At 35.4% G+C, this 18886-nt stretch overlaps 3 protein-coding genes across 4 annotated transcripts in view; 1 reads left to right on the forward strand and 2 right to left on the reverse strand.

Annotated features, from left to right (window-relative positions):
- Window positions 1-18886, forward strand: part of LOC136802483 (heme A synthase COX15-like) — a 76455-nt gene that overhangs the window by 36810 nt on the left and 20759 nt on the right. The gene's annotated exons all lie outside the window — the stretch shown is intronic.
- LOC136802487 (uncharacterized) lies at window positions 1568-3994 on the reverse strand. The gene is made up of 3 exons (XM_067059216.1): window positions 3275-3994; window positions 2962-3085; window positions 1568-2455 (listed from the first exon to the last, which is right to left on the reverse strand). The coding sequence occupies exons 1-3, from the start codon at window positions 3677-3679 to the stop codon at window positions 2031-2033; spliced, it is 954 nt and encodes a 317-aa protein (XP_066915317.1). The 5' UTR covers window positions 3680-3994; the 3' UTR covers window positions 1568-2030.
- Window positions 10415-13096, reverse strand: LOC136802486 (uncharacterized). Its single transcript, XM_067059215.1, has 2 exons — window positions 12352-13096; window positions 10415-11423 (listed from the first exon to the last, which is right to left on the reverse strand). Exons 1-2 carry the CDS (start codon window positions 12962-12964, stop codon window positions 11002-11004), a joined length of 1035 nt encoding a protein of 344 aa, XP_066915316.1. The 5' UTR covers window positions 12965-13096; the 3' UTR covers window positions 10415-11001.

Consider the following 18886-nt stretch of genomic DNA (forward strand, 5'->3'; position numbering starts at 1 on the left):
ATCAAGAAATGTGCGCTTTCTCGTGCACCCAGGGCCAGCAGGACACCAAATTAGGATTTCAGATCTAATTTCATTTTCGCACGGAAACAGTGAGCAGAGAAAGAGATCATCCTGCTGGTCAAGACAGAGGAAATTCTTGGGAGTCCATTATAGATCTCTCGAAGGGATGGGTTGTTGCGCCAATCAAGATTCTGGACTCTTTTCAAAAGGTTTGTATAAAAGCCTTTAAGGCTCTTCAGCATGATTTTTGTCATGGTCCAAGCCTCGGAGCCATATAGAAGAATGGTCTCGACGAGACTTTTAAAAGTTTGAAGTTTGAGAGTGTTAGACAAATTAGAGTGCCATATTTTGTTTAACAATGAACATATAATTATAAACGACTGGACATCTATCTTTTATTGTCTCTTTGAAGCGAGCTTCGTTGCCGCCTGTATTTCAAAATTGGTATATAAAATCCGACAATATTCCGTCACAATTTTATTTCTTTGAATTACTTAGGTAAAGGGATATTTTATCAACATTTTTCAACGCTGAAATGCAGAATTTCGACTGAGTGTATACTTTTGAATTCATCACTCCAATAATTTCTTTATGATTTGAAAAAATAGTATGCCAAAGTTGAGAGCCTGTGTCATAAGAATATGATTTGAATCCCATACTCTCTAAAATTATTCCATATACTTTTGAGTCAAAATTTAGAATTATTAGTCGGAGTTTTGACAAGCTGACAATGATTTTGCCTCTGTTATCTTTGTTATAATATAAATAAAGGACTTGAGAAGAGTAGAACAACAGAGACTTTTGTCGAAGTTGTGACGTTGATAGCAAGGTATTTCCAAGAGCTATACCATACCTACATTTATTCTTTCATTTTATGATTTTAACGAGGCGGCAACGAAGCTAGCAGTGTAATCTTCAAAAACATAAAGGAGATGGATGTCCAGTCGTTCATATGTTCCAAAAGTCACAATGTCCGGGGGGGGGGGGTAAATTTCCAATAAATGTCATATCCTCCCCACCCCCCCCCACCCCCATATTAAATCTGGAATAGCCCAATATGTTTTAAATTTGAATGTGAATTGATAGTGGAAGAGGGAGAAAGCTCAATTTGGAGTTTATAAATGAAAGGTTCGTCAAATAGTTTGAGATATCTGACCTATATATAATTCGTTCCATTTCAACCGCTAACTTTTTAATCGTCCACATTCATAATAATCAAGTCACAAGTTGCAGTCTTGTTGCACTATGTTAAAACAATTCTGGACCCTTTTTCTGGGGGCAATTTATACCCCGGGTGGGTCAAAAAAAAAGTATCCCAAAATTTAAAATCTTATGACTCGAGTATAGATTGTTTTTTTAGACTGAAATTTCAAACAGAGTTTTTTCAATCTATTACAAAAAATTAAGTTCAAAAAATTAGGAACGATCCCTAATACACCTTTTCGACCGTAGCCGCCATTTGCCGCAATGGCATTATTTGTCCGTTTTACCACCCTAATTTAACCGCCGCCAATTGCCGCAATGGCATTATTTTTCCGTTTTACCACCCTAATTTAACCGCCCCAATCTTTTTTTCGCACCTAAAGACGATAGAAAAAAGTGTAAAAAAAGAATGGATCGGGTTTAAGGTGGTAAATTAAATAATATAGTGGCACGCGCTTGACTATGGTCGAAAAAGTGTATTACCAAAAAAATTAATTACTAAAAATCAAAACTGCTACAAAACTAACCAACACACTCATGTAAAAATGAAATAAATTAAACTTAATGACTTTCAATGCTTTTTGTATGATTTTGAAATCACTTTAACTCCTTTTCCTGCGACGAAAAAAGGTTTGATCGAACCATTCCAGCGTAAATTTTCAGTAAACTCCTGCTAAAAGACAAATAATAATCCGACTGTTCCACTAAAAACAATATTATTATGATCCCATAAAGAGGTCTGAAACGGACCAAGATTCGCCATATTTCTTCTTGACCTGTAAGGTTTTTACATTTTCAATCCATGCTCAAAAGAAGGCCTTGAAACTTTAAGAGGACAGTGTGAATCTTATCATAATTTCGACATAATTTGATCCCTGTGTAAATCTTTCAGTTCTGTCTGTATTGTATATTTCATTTGCTCGTACGGCAGCGTTCGGTTTCCCTGTGATCGATCCCAGAAGATCATCGGAAGAAATTCGATCTTCTTCTTTAAATTGACCCGAAAAAATGACGTCATCTTGACTTTGCGTAAAGGTCATATATTCCTGAAAAGAGTGTTGGGTGTCAATATTATGTCCACTCCATCTTTGTGTGTTGATAGCTTCATTTTCATTTCTTCGCCAAAGTTCGATGTTTTGATTTCCAGCACGATTGCCGATATTGACGTAAAGTTCACCATACACTTCACACGTACTATCCAATTCATCCGAACAATAAATTTTGATTCTGACTTCCAAACGGAAATTTAACACTATATGGAAAGAAAAAAATGCCTTTTTGAAACTGGTTACACTTTCACGGGATGCCTGTAATCAGTTAATTCTAGTTTAGACGGCCGACTCTCCTTCCTGCTCAGCCCTGCCTATTTCAAATGTTAGAGTATGCAAAAAGTGGGCAGAAAATTGACTGTTAAAATCATTACTTGAAATTAAAAGAAAGGCATTGCATAGACTTCAAAAGAGGCCCAACTTTCTCCTCACTATGGATAAACAGACAGAGTTTAGCCTGTTTAGTGTGATAGAATCTTTTTCCTTTGCAAGAACAATTTTACAAGAACGACGAGGCTCGAAAACAACGAAAAATAAGAATAATTTAAGAACAAAGCTGACCCTGGGATTACTAAATTCAAAAGCAATAAAAAGTTAGAATTGAGGCTCAAAGTTCTTTAAAAAGATGAGAACAGCTTGTTCTTATAAATAAGAGTGTATGATATCTGTACTGATTATACACTGGGCACGAGGTTGTAAAGATACGCACATGGAGGAGGCGTCGTAGTAGTAGTAGTTGTTGTTGTTGTTGTTGTGGTTGCTGTTGTTGTTGTTGTTGTTGGTGCTGCTGTGGTTGCTGTGGTTGTCATAGCTGCTGTAGTTGGAGTGTTTTGCTATGAAAGAAAAGATAGTATGCTTTTAATGATTAGTAGAAATTACTATGTGTTTTGTCCAAACTTAATTATATCTTGTTCCTTTTGAATGTTTGAATTTCTCTCTCATAAAAAGCTTTGTTTGTGTTGGTAGTGACATTGTACAGTTCAAATGTGAAGTTAGGACATAATTTAAATTGAAAGTCTTACTTCGTTTAGTTCACAATATATTTTCTCTTTTTGCTGTCTTCCATTGCTCTCTGTTCCTATGGTGTAATATCCATTGTTTCGTCTCCCTAACGCTAGCCAATCGTTGCAGTTGGTTGCCACTGTAGAGTGGTATACGGCGCCTGTCTGATCTTTCAATGCTCGATGCTCCCCATTGGTTGTTTTAAACATGACGTCATATAGATAACACGTTTGACCATTGAATGCATAAGATAAACACTCAGGACTGTGGTCGCACATGCTAATACATTGTATGCCAAACTTTGAAGGTCTCCTAGTAAATGGTTGTTCAGATGCAAGGGTTTTTTCCTTTGCAATTAATTGGTAAATATTACTCGATCTTGCTGTGTTGAAGTTTATAATAATTAAGGTGATTAACAGTAACATTGTGCTTCCTTCTCTTAGGTTAACTTAAGTTAAGTAAGGTAATGCGTGCGATACGATCTTCCCCGTCATTCTAAGTCTGTACAGAACAGATAAATATTTAATTTTTTTAAATTATTTATATGCGGCGATGGGTTATTCTTAGTTTTTATCCTGTTCTGATGTCCCCTTCATAACCACAAGATTGTAAATATTTCAAAGTTGTTCATAGTTTTGATTCGATATTCGATTCACGATTCAGATCAGATACATTTTTAAAAAATTAATTAATTTTTGCCACCAAATATATTGAATATGCTATGTTTACCCTGTATTTGAGCTTGAATAGGTGTGAGATTTGCATAATCGAGTAACATCGATTGCAATTTCTAATTTCTAAGATAAACTCTCCCTTTTTGTGTTCAACCAAGTTGCTTGGTTCGACCTAGAAACGTTTCTATACCTATCACCTTTTTGGCCGTAGTCGCGCGGTGAGGCGCGTGTTACTCTATTATTTTTATTATTATTTAATTATCCCCCTAAACTCGATCCAATCTTTTTTTTTACACTTTTTTCTATTGTCTATAGATGCGAAAAAAAGACTGGGACGGTTTTAGGGTGGTAAAACGGACAAAAAATGCCCGCGTGGCAATTGGCGGCTACGATCGAAAAGGTGTGAAAAATGAAAACGAGTCAACAACGAACTTGAGTAGTTGAATAACTGAATTTTGATCAAATTAAGGATACAAGAAATTGATATAGCGTAAAAACCTTAAAAATAAATACCTTAATATTACCTGGAAATAAGGATAACCAAGTCTAAGAATATTTACTGGTCTTTTAACCCTTTCCGTGCCCAAGTATATTTGACATTGCGAAATGTTGTTTAGAATGAGCAGCCGCACAAAAAAAACTGGACAAAATCTTTTAAGTCATGCAAGTATATTTGACATTGGGCCTGGCGGCTAACAACTGGTGAGGACAAACTTTTTTCATTTTCTCCCGCCGAAAACAACTGCATTGTCTCGAAAGTTTTTGTCAATTTCTTTTGCCATCCCCCCCCCCCGTGGGCACGGAAAGGGTTGAAAAGGAGTGTAACTCTAGTCTCTTGCTGGAGCTAGATTAGCGAGTTCGAGTTCATGTATAAAAATACATGAACTCGCTATCAACCCTTTCAGTACAGTATCTTCCTTTTTTATATGCGGCTCATCGTGAGAGATCTGTTACAAAATTCAGCTATGTGCCGGATAGACAAATTGACTTTTCAAACAATGATCGTAGTCGTTTTAGCAATTATAAATAAACGCCTCACCTCTAGGATAGGCGTTTATTTGAAACAAGTAGCTTCAAGGAAATATGATATGAAGTAGAAATTGGATATAATAATTTATAATTTAAGCAATAACGGTCATTGAATTATTTCTGATATACAACGGTATGCATCAAAACAATAAGTTGGTTGAAATTGAATTATATATATTTTGAAAATCAAGATGAAGAGCTTGTTGATCATGCAAATAAAACAAAAGTACAATATTTGAAAAAAAAGTGAGTAGTTAAAATACAATTAGAAATTAAGTGATAGATAAAATATATTACAGTATTGGTAATTATTAAAAATCAATAAATATCTTTAAGTCTATCACGTGACTCCATTTCAGAAATCAGTTTATTGTACATGTTGTCAGTAAAAATAAGTATCGAGTCGAGTGATTATGCACAAAATTGAATTGTCCTTCTTTTTCCTTTGATTTTTAATAGACGTACATTTGTACGACAAAGGAAAAATGAAAAGGGTTATTGTTTTTAAGTACCTTAAGGGAACTAATTTTCGTAGGAACTAATTTTCGCAGGAACTAATTTTTGCTTTTTTCGCATTTTTCCGGCAAAACCGCGAAAATTAGTTCCCGCTAAAAAAAGCTCTTGTAATAAGTCTGTTTGATGGAGTACTTTTTCAAATTTTGGCGATAACAGACACATACACTAATTTTCCACTAAATGACATGTTCAAACTCGATACTTTTTTTCCAGACACCCTGTAGGTTTCTCTTTCAACCAAACAAAACAAAGTCAAGAAAAACTGTTCTCAAATTGTTTACATCTCTCGCTTGTTTTGCGAAAATTCAAGTGCGTGTTCTCTGCAAGTTCTATTTAAAGACAACGTGCATAGACAAACAAGTTATCCGTTAAGTGCAGCGTTGAATTCAAGTCTGAGGTGGATCTCAACACGATTTGAAAACTCTGTAAACGTTACATGATGGTCTTTGTTATAGATGTCAGCTGGGTGAACCTGAGCGTTCTGTCCTGCGATGTTTGCAAGGATCTCATCTGTACCTGGATTGTCGTATTCTTTGAATTGCCCAGTAAAAATGATTGTACCCGTCATACTCGACCGAAAGTCATAACTTTCTTGAAAGAGACTGTGTGCTGAATAAATAGACATCAACCAGCCCTCGAAACTACTGTAAGGATTGGTTTGTTCTCGTCTCCAGATTTGAATGTTTTGATTAACAGCACGGTTTCCGATATTGACATTGAGGGAACCGTAAACCTCACAGAAGCCGTCCCCCAAATCGCTATTACACCCTACCTTGATATTGATGTGCAATTTGTAGTGATACACTAGTGGAGGAAAAAATAGATAACATAATTATACTCATTATCAAGACATTTGGAGAAGTATCATCGAAGTCTCAAATCTCAACGGGGTTAAAAAATCGAAAAATCTAGTTAAAAGGATTTTGGGATTTTTCGAATGGGGATCAAATCATATGTCAATTTCCCAGTGGGGCTAAAATTGTAGGGAAATTTTTCTACTGGGGATGGAATTTTGGCCGATTTTCCAAGTGGGGTGAGCGGGTCCCAGCACCAGCAACGGGTCTGTGACACTGAGATGCCATAATCCCCAAAATAGAGCACTCTTGTACAGTTTGATATTTTTGGACCTACCCCGCAGGTCCTTTAAATTAACTGATGTTCGTGTGTTCATGTGTTGGTTCATCTGCTACCAGCTTTTCTCGGGATTGGCTCCTTAGTTTTTTCTGATTTTTTGCTCAGTGATACAAAATGGTGATTCCCAAAAAGTGACGGAGCCTGATATTATGCTGGAAAAACCGGCTTTTAGCATTTTCTCGAGATTTCATCATTTAGTTTTTCCTAATTTTTTGCACAAAGGTGCGTATTAGCAATGCCCATTAGTAATATCCAAAACATGGCCGAGTTCAATTTTGGAGAAAATCTTTTTCTGGTTGAAAATGTCGGAAATATGCCGGAAATTGCTGTTTTTGCTGATTTTCATTGGATTTTTTCCATGTCATTCGTTGTCACTATTAGCAACAATACCATCGAGCATGTTTCAATTGTCAAAAAATGATTTTTGAAGCCTTTTTAAAAATCGCCGGAACAGCCAATTATCGCCGGAAAAACAGGTTTTCTTGAATTTCCCGAGCTGTACTTTATATTTTATCATGAAATTTTGGACACTGGTGCAAAATGGTAATACCTAAAATGTGACAAAGCCAGATTTTCAATAAGCATACTTTTCCGGCCGAATATATGCCAGAAAAAACGGTATTTTGGCATTTTTGGCGATTTCATTATTAGTTTTTGTTTCTTTGCACAGAGATGCGTATGAGCAATGCCAAAATCATGGCCGAGTACGATTTTAAAGAAAAATTTCTTTTCGGCCGAAAATGTCGGAAATATGCCGGAAATCGCCGTTTTCGCAAATTTTAATGACGGTTTGTTTTTTTAGTCCCTTTACATTTCATTTTTTACTTCCTTTTCTATTTCCATTCTATATTTATCATTAGGTAGGTCAATTTATGCATTTTGCTTGTTTATACGTTATATTATTAAAATGTTCAAAAGTTGAAAAGAACTCACTAGGCTGTGGGGCTGCCGTTGGTACTGGTGTTGTGGTCGGTGGTGGTGTTGTATAAACTTCTTGGTTTAGATAACAATAAATTTCTGTCTTTCGTTGCTGCCCATTAACCTCAGAACTCACGTAGTAGAATCCATTCCTCCTCTTGCCGAGTTGATGCCAAGTTTCACAACTGTCTGCCACTGTAGAATGGTATACGGCGCCTGTCTGATCTTTCAATGCTCGATGCTCCCCATTGGTTGTTTTAAACATGACGTCATATAGATAACACGTTTGACCATTGAAGGCATACGATAAACATGCAGGACTGTGGTCGCACATGCTGATACATTGTATGCCAAACTTTGAAGGTCTCTTGGTGAATGGTTGTTCTGATGCAAGGGTTTTGTCCTTTGCAATTAATTGATAAATATTACTCGATCTTGCTGTGTTGAAGTTTATAGTAATTAACGCGATTAACAGAAGCATTGTGTTTTTTTCTGTTTTATTCGTTTAGAATGATGTACTGTAAACATTTTCCAATTCAACCAACCCTTTAATCAATCGCTTTAAGGAGATAAAATATTCATAGAAATAAATATTTTCTAAATTCGGGACTTTTTTGATGTTATTGTATTTTATGTTTTTATTATTCTTAGTGTCAATTTAGGTTTTTTCACCGATTTCCAATTAAGAAAGCATTTGTCTTTTAATTTGATTCAGTATACCGAATTGGTTTACCGAATTCAATGCAAAGTAATAAATAAATTACACTCTGATTGTCCTTTTCCCATACTTCTTATTGTCTTTAAAAGTTAGGCTGCACGAGAAGATTATTTCGCCATTTCTTTACGCGATTTCTATACGCAAGTTTTTAGAATAAGTAAGAAAGATTTAAAACCCTTTGCAATACAGTTATCATAACGAATATGCAGTAAAATCATTGTTCGATTAATTTCAAACTTGCAGTGTAATTTTCATTTAAATATCATGACAAGATAGTGCCAATACACCATTGCAATGTCTTCCACAGACATTCTTTTCTGAAGTTTTGTTTGTCAATACCATTTGAGACGAGATAACGGGGTTTTGGGTCAATCTTTTGAAATATTTTCTTCATGCAAGCTTATAATACGTTTTTTATAAGAACGTCCAAAAATCCTGCGGATGGTCTTAACTTTTGAATCTAAAAAAAAATTCTTTAACATGGTCTCATTCTAAGAAGCCTTTCAATGATTGCAAACATTGGAAACATTGGAAAGTCAACGCGAAACAAGTTGATGTTTATGTTTTCAAGCTTACGTATCTCTATGCTATGCTATTATCTTTTCTTTTTCGTTCGAACATTTTCATTTTCACTCGGCATGTTTGACAAGGTAGGTTCCGTTACGAACCTTGAGTACCCCTGGTTCCTTTGTTTTGGAGGACTACTTTTTTGAAATCTAACTGAAACTGTAATACTACTGAGTACAAAATTTTGGCCAAATTTTCCAGTGGGGTGGTCGGCTCCCAGCAGAGGGTCTGTGACACGGGGATATCGTAATCCCCAAAATAGAGCACTCTTGTATACTTAAATATTTTTTTCGCGAGATTTAAAATCTTAGATTAAAAAGCTCAAAGGTTGTGTCGAAGTTTACAGTAACACCTTTAATCAATCGCCATAGTGTGAGATTAAAAAGCTCAAAGGTTGTGTCGAAGTTTACAGTAACACCTTTAATCAATCGCCATAGTGTGCGCCCCCCAGAATAGTTGGGGAGAGGGTTTGGTGTATTGGGTCGAAAATTTCCAGGTGAGATTTGGAAATTTTCAGGTTTAAGTCGGGAGAAACAAGTTAAGGTGGGATTAATTTCTTTAGGTGGGACTTTTGGTGTTTTGGTAAAAGTTAAAGTTAGTTAGTTTTTTCTTATTTCCAATTTTATTATGATTTTTCTATATTTTATATATGTAATCTTAGCATCCTCCTCAAATGGTAAAGGATTTGTGTTTCGTGCCTCGAATTGGTATAATTTATCGTGGGGAAAGTATTTTTAGCTGGGATTTGGGAGTCTGGATTGAAGGTGGGAATTTTAGGGCTAGGTGGTACCTGAATTGTTAGGTGGGACCTGGAACTCCCTTGCACACTCTATGGAGGAAATACAAATTCATAGAAAAATAAACATTTGATAAATTCGTGACTTTTTTTATATATGGTTATTTTTAGTGTCAATATTTGGGTTGGTCAGTATTTGTTTTTAAATTTGATTCAGTATTGATGGTTTATCGAATTCAATGATGCAAAATACTGAAAAAGTCACACTATCCCCATTCTTTTTTATCTTTGAAAAATAAACTGTACCCAATAACAATTTTCTAACTGAACCAACTTTTACAGGGATTGAAATGCTATTATGAGACTCATTTCGAGGCAATTTGAAAAGAATTAAAAAAAAATAACTGACAGTTTTCAAAATAACCTTTCTCGGTCAAGAAAGTGAGGGGCCCATGGCTCCCCTGTCCCCCTGGTGACGGGGGCCATGTCCGACAGTAATTGGAAGGAGCAGCTACAATGGGCTTTTCCAGAAATAGTCTGTGCCCCCCCCCCCTGTTGAGGATATCGGATATCCGATATCCAGTGGGTGGGTTAACGATTTTTGTTCAAAAGTGGATATGCAGGGGGTAAAGTGTCTTTTCAAGTAAAAAATATGATATCCAGGGGTAAGCATCTTTATAAGAGATCATACCCAGGGGGTTAAACATATTTTAATTAATAACTCCTTTTCTGTAAAAGACCCTGTCTTGTACTGATATTCACTAGCTGTATATGGGTTGTTTTAATAAGAACAAACTAAAATAAGAACAAAAGGCTTCGATGGCCAAAATCTTAAAAACAAACTAAAAACATTTTAAAGTTTTGTGGACCAAATTACCAAATTTTTTATTAAGAAATTGCAAAATAATCCTCACAAAATAGTGAAAATAAGAATATTTTAAGTACACTTTTAAACTAAAGATTCAAAAAGTTGAGAACATCCGAAGGTTTAAGAAATTTTGGGTTAACTTAAACACGTACCATATTTAACTAAAAATTATGACACGCTTTTTTTTTTATAAGAATGATGTAAATCCATTTCATCATGGATATTCTTGAAAATTTCGGGAAAATTATCCGAAAATATTCTTACAGCATTCTTAAGTTAGGATCCTAATTATTCAGACTACATTTAATATTTAGTACATACGACTCAAGCATAAAATCGCATTTTTGTGAAAGGAGTGAGCCTTACTTGGGGGTAATTGACAATTTATAATTGAAAATGCTCTAAAAATGGCAAGCTAAGGCTTGAGTAGAAAAATTCCATAATGGTGATGTTCTTAGCATTATTCTTAATTTTTTGGCCATTTTTATCATGGACATTCTATTACTATAAAAAAAAGCGTGTATAATTTTAGCAGAATAAAAAAAAACATATAGTATAGTTTAAAAAATGCAAAGAAAATTCAAAAGTCAAGCCCTTTCGAATATAACACTGATTTTCACATAACTTCTACTGTTTAAAAATTGTTCAGTTTTTAACGTGTTGTAAATATCGTTAGCTTGGAAGGAATTTCCGGTGATCTCTGCAATGGTTTTGTCACTAGCGATGGGGTGATAATCTTTGATGTGTCCGGTAAAAGTGACCTTGTCACTGCTCTCTGTGAATTCTAAGTATTCTTGGAACTGATGATACTTTTCTTTTATAAACACCTCCCTTTTCCCACCTATTGAAATGCGATTAGCTTTTTGGACATTCCAAATTTCGATGTCTTGATTTTCTTGACGATTTCCAACATTACATCTGACGACTCCATACGGGTAGCACGCCCATCTTATAAAGTTAATGTTATTGCAATAAAACGTGATGCTGATCTTCATACGGAATATTATCACTAAAGATATAATAAATTTAAATACATTTTTAAGGCTTGGGAACACGAGAAGTTTTTTTCGCGTTGGTGCAATGCAACATGCTCCATCCCACCAACACAAGAAAAAAAGTGCTTGTCCCATGGTTTCTTTTTTTGTTTCATGGGAAAAAAAGTGAGGGAAATACCCAAAAAACACACTGGGACAATGGAGAAAAATTGATTCCCAGGGGCAAAAGTGAGATTTCACTTTTATTGTTAGAAAGAAAAATGGGGTGGAGACACGAGAAAGCGTTCCAGGTTGGTGGGATGGATCATGTTGCATTGCACCAACGCGAAAAAAACTTCTCGTGTCCCAAAGCTATTATTAGGATCTTTTATTAATATCAAACTTTTCTCACTTCAGGACAATCAGTGGACAATTGGATAAGTATGGTTAGTGACCATCTTCCCTCCTAATCTATTTTCTATTTATCGAGGCAATTCTCATTCTTATAATTCGAGTTGAAGTTGTTTTGTTTTTAAGAACTACAATGATGGCCATAATATTTGGCACAAAGGGAATTTCCCAGAATTTCCCAAGATTTTAAAACTGCAAATATTTTTCAAGTGTTTTAACTTAGCGTTGGAAAATAGAGATTTAACTTTAAGTTTTAACCTGAGACTTAAAACTTTTACGAACTTAAGATCTGAGGATCCAAAAGCTTGTAAACGGCGCCACTAGCCTGAGAATTCAGCCTTTTGACCCCTCCCAAATCACAATATCCAATTGAATAATGCAGAAAGCCTGCAAATGTCATTCTCGTCCAAACTTTAATTCTTTAAAATTCTAAAATACTCAGAAATGCCAATATATTTTGACCACCATTGTAGGTTTAGAAAATAAGATATTGACAGAAAGTCTATCCAGACTGCTTTTAATGTCGTTGAAAATCACGTTCCAATCACTTACATGACGGTGTTGTCGGGGCTAGTGTTGTCAGAACTAGTGTTGTGGGAACTAGTGTTGTGGGGGCTAGTGTCGTGGTTGGTGGTGTCGTTGTCAACATGTTTTCCATATTATTTTGTGAAGCTATGGTCGTTATTGTAGGAGGCACTGTTGTAAAAACTTCTTGGTTTAGATAGCAATAAATTTCTGCCTTTCGTTGCTGCCCATTAACCTCAGAACCCACATAGTAGAATCCATTCCTCCTCTTGCCAAGTTGATGCCAAGTTTCACAACTGTCTGCCACTGTAGAATGGTATACGGTGCCTGTCTGATCTTTCAATGCTCGATGCTCCCCATTGGTTGTTTTAAACATGACGTCATATAGATAACACGTTTGACCATTGAATGCATACGATAAACATACAGGACTGTGGTCACACATGCTAATACATTGTATGCCAAACTTTGAAAGTCTCCTGGTGAATGGTCGTTCTGATGCAAGGGTTTTGTCCTTTGCAATTAATTGGTAAACATTGCTCGCTTTGACAACTTGAAGAAGTGCAGTCATGAATAGAATGATTGGAAAATGATTCTTGAACCAATATAAAAGGGAGTCAACCTTTCGGATCCATATCATCTTTCGTAGGACTTCAGAGTTAAAGAAAACACGTCATTGTTACTGAGAACACGTCATTTGTACTGAGAACACGTCATTGGTACTGAGAACACGTCATTTGTACTGAGAACACGTCATTGGTACTGAGAACACAATTTGAAATATTTTATTTCGTCAACGAAAATACCATGAAATAAAATTTTATCATTATTTTCATAAAAATATTAAACAGCAAGGATCTTTATTTGAATGAAACTTTCAAATGTGTTAGTGTTAAATTTGTGGAAATATGTTTTTCAATACCATTCCCCTGGTAGTTTAATATATAAACACACAGAAGCGAACTGAGTTGTCATGCAAACTCGATTCGTAGTTTTCCTATACTTCACTGTTGTTTGCAGTTTAGACGACATGAATTTTTGTTTAAACTTTCATAGATGTCGCATGAAAAAATCATTAGTAAATTTTTTCACTCCTAACTTAAATGTTTGTAAATTCTATTGCTATAGTTTTTTTTAATAACAACATCCAAAACCTTTGAAGCCTTTCCATGTTTTTAACTTTTTGAGATCAGGAATATGGTAATAGCGAAGCTGGATGAAAGACGAGAATTCCTTAGCGGATTGCTTCTTTGTCTTTTCTATTGTAAACTGTTCATAATAGAAATTCATCTCTGTACCCTTGAGTGTTCTGTTTTTATAAGAAAAATGAAGCAGACAAAGTATTCATGCAGTATTCATGCACATGTTTTGCTATGATGTTCCCGCTTTTCATCAAAATAATATTTGTAGAAGATACCCCAAAAGCTTCCTTGTAAATGAAATCTAATTTTATCACCGTGTGTTATGAATTTAAGAAGCTTTCATTATTCCTATTTAAGAATTTCGGATGTAAATATTTTGGCAAATATTGTTTCAATTGACTTGAAATTTTTTCCATAATCAGACATACCGACTTACTATCTGAAAATATCAGTTAGAAAGTGAGGCACCCCGCGGTGTAGCTTTTTATAATCTTAAAGAAGAAATTTCTTATAACGTTACTAATGAAAACAATGTTTTTCTTTTTTTTTAATTGTGATTCACCAATGTTTTACAGACCCTCTTGATTATTAAAAGTTTTTAATCGTGAAGGGTAAATGCATCAGCAGAATCATTGGCTAAGAGGAAATCCAAATTTCACGAGTTTGTAATTAAAAAAGTTAAATTTCATATCAAATTTTAATGTAGGGTACAGAGATAGAACAAGGTTTTTTCAAATGTGCGTTACCCAGCTTTGCTATTACAAATCCCTGTTGAGATTTAAGTCCCCAAGCCTTTACCATTTTGTGATTTTTTAAGCAATTTCCTAAAAACTCGAGTGTTCTAGAGTCCTTAAAGCCTAAAGATGTTCTTAAATTGTTGAAAACTTATGTTCTTATATATAAAATCCAAATGATGAAAACTCCATTAAGTATGACGATAAAAGTAAAGCTGACATCCTCCAGAACCAATTCTGTAGTGTTTTTACGCGTGAGCCACTCGAGGAGCTCCCTGAATTTGATTCTAGGACGGATAAAGAAGTTGAGATCAACATACTCACTGAAACTATAAGGAAAGAACTAAAAAAGTTAAATCCAAATAAATCCCTCGGCCCAGATGAGCTTCACCCAAGGATGCTCAAGGAGCTTGCCGAATACATCGCAGAACCGATTTTCCTGATAATGACAAAATCTTTCAATGAGAGTTGTCTTCCGAAGGACTGGAAGCTTGCAAACGTATCACCTGTCTATAAAAAAGGAAACAAAAACATAGCAGAAAATTATCGTCCAATCAGTTTAACATCTATAGTTTGCCGAATAATGGAAAAGATTCTCAAAACCCATATTATGACATATCTTGATCAAGAGAAATTACTATCTAGCAAACAACATGGCTTCATCAACCGCCGGTCAACTGTAACACAATTACTAAACTACCTAGATGCTTGCACCGAAGATATTGGAAACGGTAAAGCCGTAGACGCAATATACTTTGACTTTGCAAAAGCATTCGACTCAGTTCCTCATCAACGTCTCCTAATCAAACTAGAAGCATATGGAATAAAAAACAAGTTGCTTGAATGGATCGAAGACTTCCTGATCCCAGATTGTCAAAGTAAACGGAGTTGAATCGGTGCAAAAAGCAGTGCTCAGTGGAGTACCTCAAGGTAGTGTCCTAGGGCCTACCCTTTTCGTTCTCTATATCAACGATCTACCAGAATCCGTTAAGTCAAAACTATTCCTTTTTGCTGACGACACCAAACTCGTCAATAAAGTGAATCTGTTGAGGATGCACTAGTAATACAAAACGATATTAACCAACTACAAAAGTGGTCCGAAACATGGCTATTAACTTTTCATCCTAACAAATGTCATGTGCTAACCCTAGGAAAGCCAAATAATATCAAACATGTACACGAATACACACTAGGGGATAAAATTCTTGAACGTGTATCATTCGAAAAAGATCTTGGTGTTATCATCGATAAGAATCTCCTTTGACCAACACATATCAAATCAGGTGAAAAAAGCTAATTCAATGGCTGGTCTTATCAGGCGGACCTTCACGTACCTCACTCCAGAACTGTTTCGAAAACTGTACGTAACATTTGTCAGACCACACTTAGAATACGCCCAGGTTATCTGGTCACCAAAACTGAAAAAACACGCGAGATTGATAGGTGTTCAGCGACGCGCATCTAAAACAGTTGAGACATGTGGACAGCTAAGCTATGAAAATCGAATGCAAAGAATCGGAATAACTAGTCTAAAATACAGACGCGAGGTAAGTGACATGGTTGAGATCTTTAAACATCTAAACTACTATGACAAATCTTGCATCCCTAAGAAATGTAACCAGCGAGGGAGACCTATGAGAACGCACGACTCTGAATTAGTAGTAATCTTTGGGAACGATGGTGTTCGCGGTCCGCAGAGTAACTCCCTATACTATCGGGGCATTAAGCAGTGGAATAGTTTGCCTTCTAAAGTAGTCAACTCATCCTCAGTGGAAGAATTTAAAGAGACCCTTAGTGTGGCCTGGAAAGCTAAAAAGTTTGAATATGATTGAAAGTGTCACTATTGTTGCATACCTGTCTATATTAACAATGTAAATAATTAACCCAAAATGTATGAGCGATTCATAGAGGCCCATGTGTCCGCACAGTGGCCTGCGAATTTGTAAAACAATATTATATAGAACATGTATATCTATAGAATGGATGGTAATGGTAAAATTAAAAAATAATTGTCGATAAAGTTACGTCAATATATCCTAAATATCTATCCGAAAGAGCTTCCAATTCTTTCTCGATAAATACGGAGATATGACGGTTTAAAGTTTGAATTGATTGATATTCTGAAAAATCCTCTCTAAAACACCCTGGTGCTTAATAAGTTAACTGCCGAGCTTTTTTCAGAAATCGAAAAATTGATCTTTTGAAATTTCAACAAAAGTTTGACTTTCTGAGCACCCTGTGGCCTGAATTTGGTGTTAAATGCCTTCAAAATGCACACTAACCGACGCAGAATTTCACGTAGATTTCAAAAATGCAATACAAAAGCTTCTATATGAAAATTTATGGCTCTTTGGCAGCGAACATGTTAACAAGGCCTCGTGAAAATCTTTGGCGCTAGTGTGTGTTTTTCACCATTAACCCTATTTTAACCCCAAACTTTTTTTATTTTTGTAGCCCCAGGGGGGGGGTAGAATCTACCACTTTTTACCACAAAATTGGTACAGATACTCTAGGAAGAAAAAATTGACAATGTCATCCAAAAAGTGATGACGTCATCACAAAATTTTACCTGTCGGGAAAAAGGCCAAATAAATGGTTTGCAAAAACGCCAATAAAGATATTTGAAGATTCTGAAAAATAAAATCTTGCCCATTAACATAATTGCTGGTTTTGCATCTTCCATAAAGATTTTTACTTAAAATCCATGCTGAATATGAGTAAATTTTCAAAATTTGATGAAGTCATAAATGATGACGTCATCATTTTCAAAAACATTCCCGTTAAAGCAATAGTTTCCTTTTCCATATAGTGGTCCCGACTGATAGGGACTGGGTGTCTTTGTGTTTTAGAGTTTTAGAAATTTGATTAGCTTTATTAGTAATTTTTATATTAAGGATCTTTAGTTGGATATTAATCAAAAATTTAAATGGCTAGAGGTTAATACAATCTTTGGAATTCTGAATGTTTTTTAAGAAAATTGAAACAGGTTACCCCGAAATTAGGATAATTCTCGGACAGGAATTTTCTACACGATTCGCATCCTCTATATCAAAATCAATTCTGGGGATGCGCGTAGCCTAAAATGACTAGACTTTACAGAGATGGTGAGAGATCATATATTTGAGATAATATTAGATAATGCATTACATGAGATGATATGATTTAATAATACTTTTTGAGAAAATTATGAAGTGCCATACTTTCTTCCCTAAAAAAAAATGTGAGTCACTCAGTCCATTAACTTTGAATTTTAACGGAGTTTCACGATAAAAAAAAACCTTTTCCAGAGTTTACATAAAATGCAGTGTTTGAAACTTAATTTACTAAAATCCCTTAAACTTATTTCTTCTGCACCACACTGAATAACAAATTAGGTGTCTAATTTAATCCCAAACTTCTTTTATTGGTATTTCTTTTGATACTTGATTGAGCAGACAGAAATTCAAGAAGCCTGTCGGTGACTGTTCTAGATATCTATTACACGATACACCGTTGATGAGGTGTAAGTGCGCTATACTTGTCCCCTATGGGTTTACGCCGGGTTAAAGCACATGATTCAAAACTGCGTGTCAGTATTGCACGGTGGATGGCAAATCATATAGAAGACGGTTCCATTGAGACGACTTCTAGACCTCTTCAAAAGAGGAGCCATACCAGTCATCAAAGCATTGGTCAATCATGGCTTAGTCATATTTTATTGAAAGTGACACGAATTTCAACATAATCATTCGTACGACCAGGTTCGGTACTATAAACTCTTGGTAGTGTATGGTAATTTTCAAAAACATTCTGAGCATGACAATATGAGTTAGATATCTTTGCTAATTTATGACTCTGTGAGTTACCCCAATCCCAAAAATAGCCATAGAATTCGATCTTATCGTTGCTCTGTGTGAAGGCTTCGTATTCTTGAAAGTTATACGGAACTTCAATGTTATACGTTACAGCTTTTGAAATTTCAATATAATTCGATGTTCCGACAGACCAAACAGGAATGTAAGTACTTTGTCCAATGCTGACTCTAAAAAAGCCGTATAGTTCACATGTGGGTCCGTCATCTTCTGTACAAGAAACTGAAATTCTTATTTGCATTCGAAAATCCAACACTGTTAGTAGAAAATAAAAGTTTAATGGTGTTAGAAGAAATCTTTTGTTATAGCACATTAATTCACTATGTCACATAATGTCTTAAAAGTCAGATCGATAGTATAAGATCATGTTCAGACGTTACGGTTCCTTATTATTCCGAAACGAAACGGTTCTGAAACAAATGTAAGCCAAAATTTGAAACGTCAAAAAAGAAGGCGTTACAAAGCAAAACAGATCGAAACGGTTTCGCTCGACTATTTTCATCGGAACGGAATTGCTTTGTTTTCTTGCTCCGAAACGCTCCGAAACCAATATTAACACTCTCGATTCGTAACAGAAACCATACCGGACCGGAACGATACGAAACCGTAATGTCTGAACATGGTCTAAAAAGTGAGGTCTGAGACCATGTTCAGACGTTACGGTTTCGTTACGCTCCGAAACGAAACAGTCTGAAACACTGAGTGAGCGTCAAAATTTAAAACGTCAAAGAAGAAGACGTTACAAAGTAAAACAGATCGAAACGGTTTCACTCCAAAAAAAAGCTCATATCCGTAACAAACACCATACCGGAGCGATGCGCAACCGTAACATCTG

Source organism: Clytia hemisphaerica, unplaced genomic scaffold, assembly GCF_902728285.1.
Source record: "Clytia hemisphaerica strain Z4C2 unplaced genomic scaffold, Clytia hemisphaerica genome assembly, whole genome shotgun sequence".
Taxonomy (NCBI): Eukaryota; Metazoa; Cnidaria; class Hydrozoa; order Leptothecata; family Clytiidae; genus Clytia; species Clytia hemisphaerica.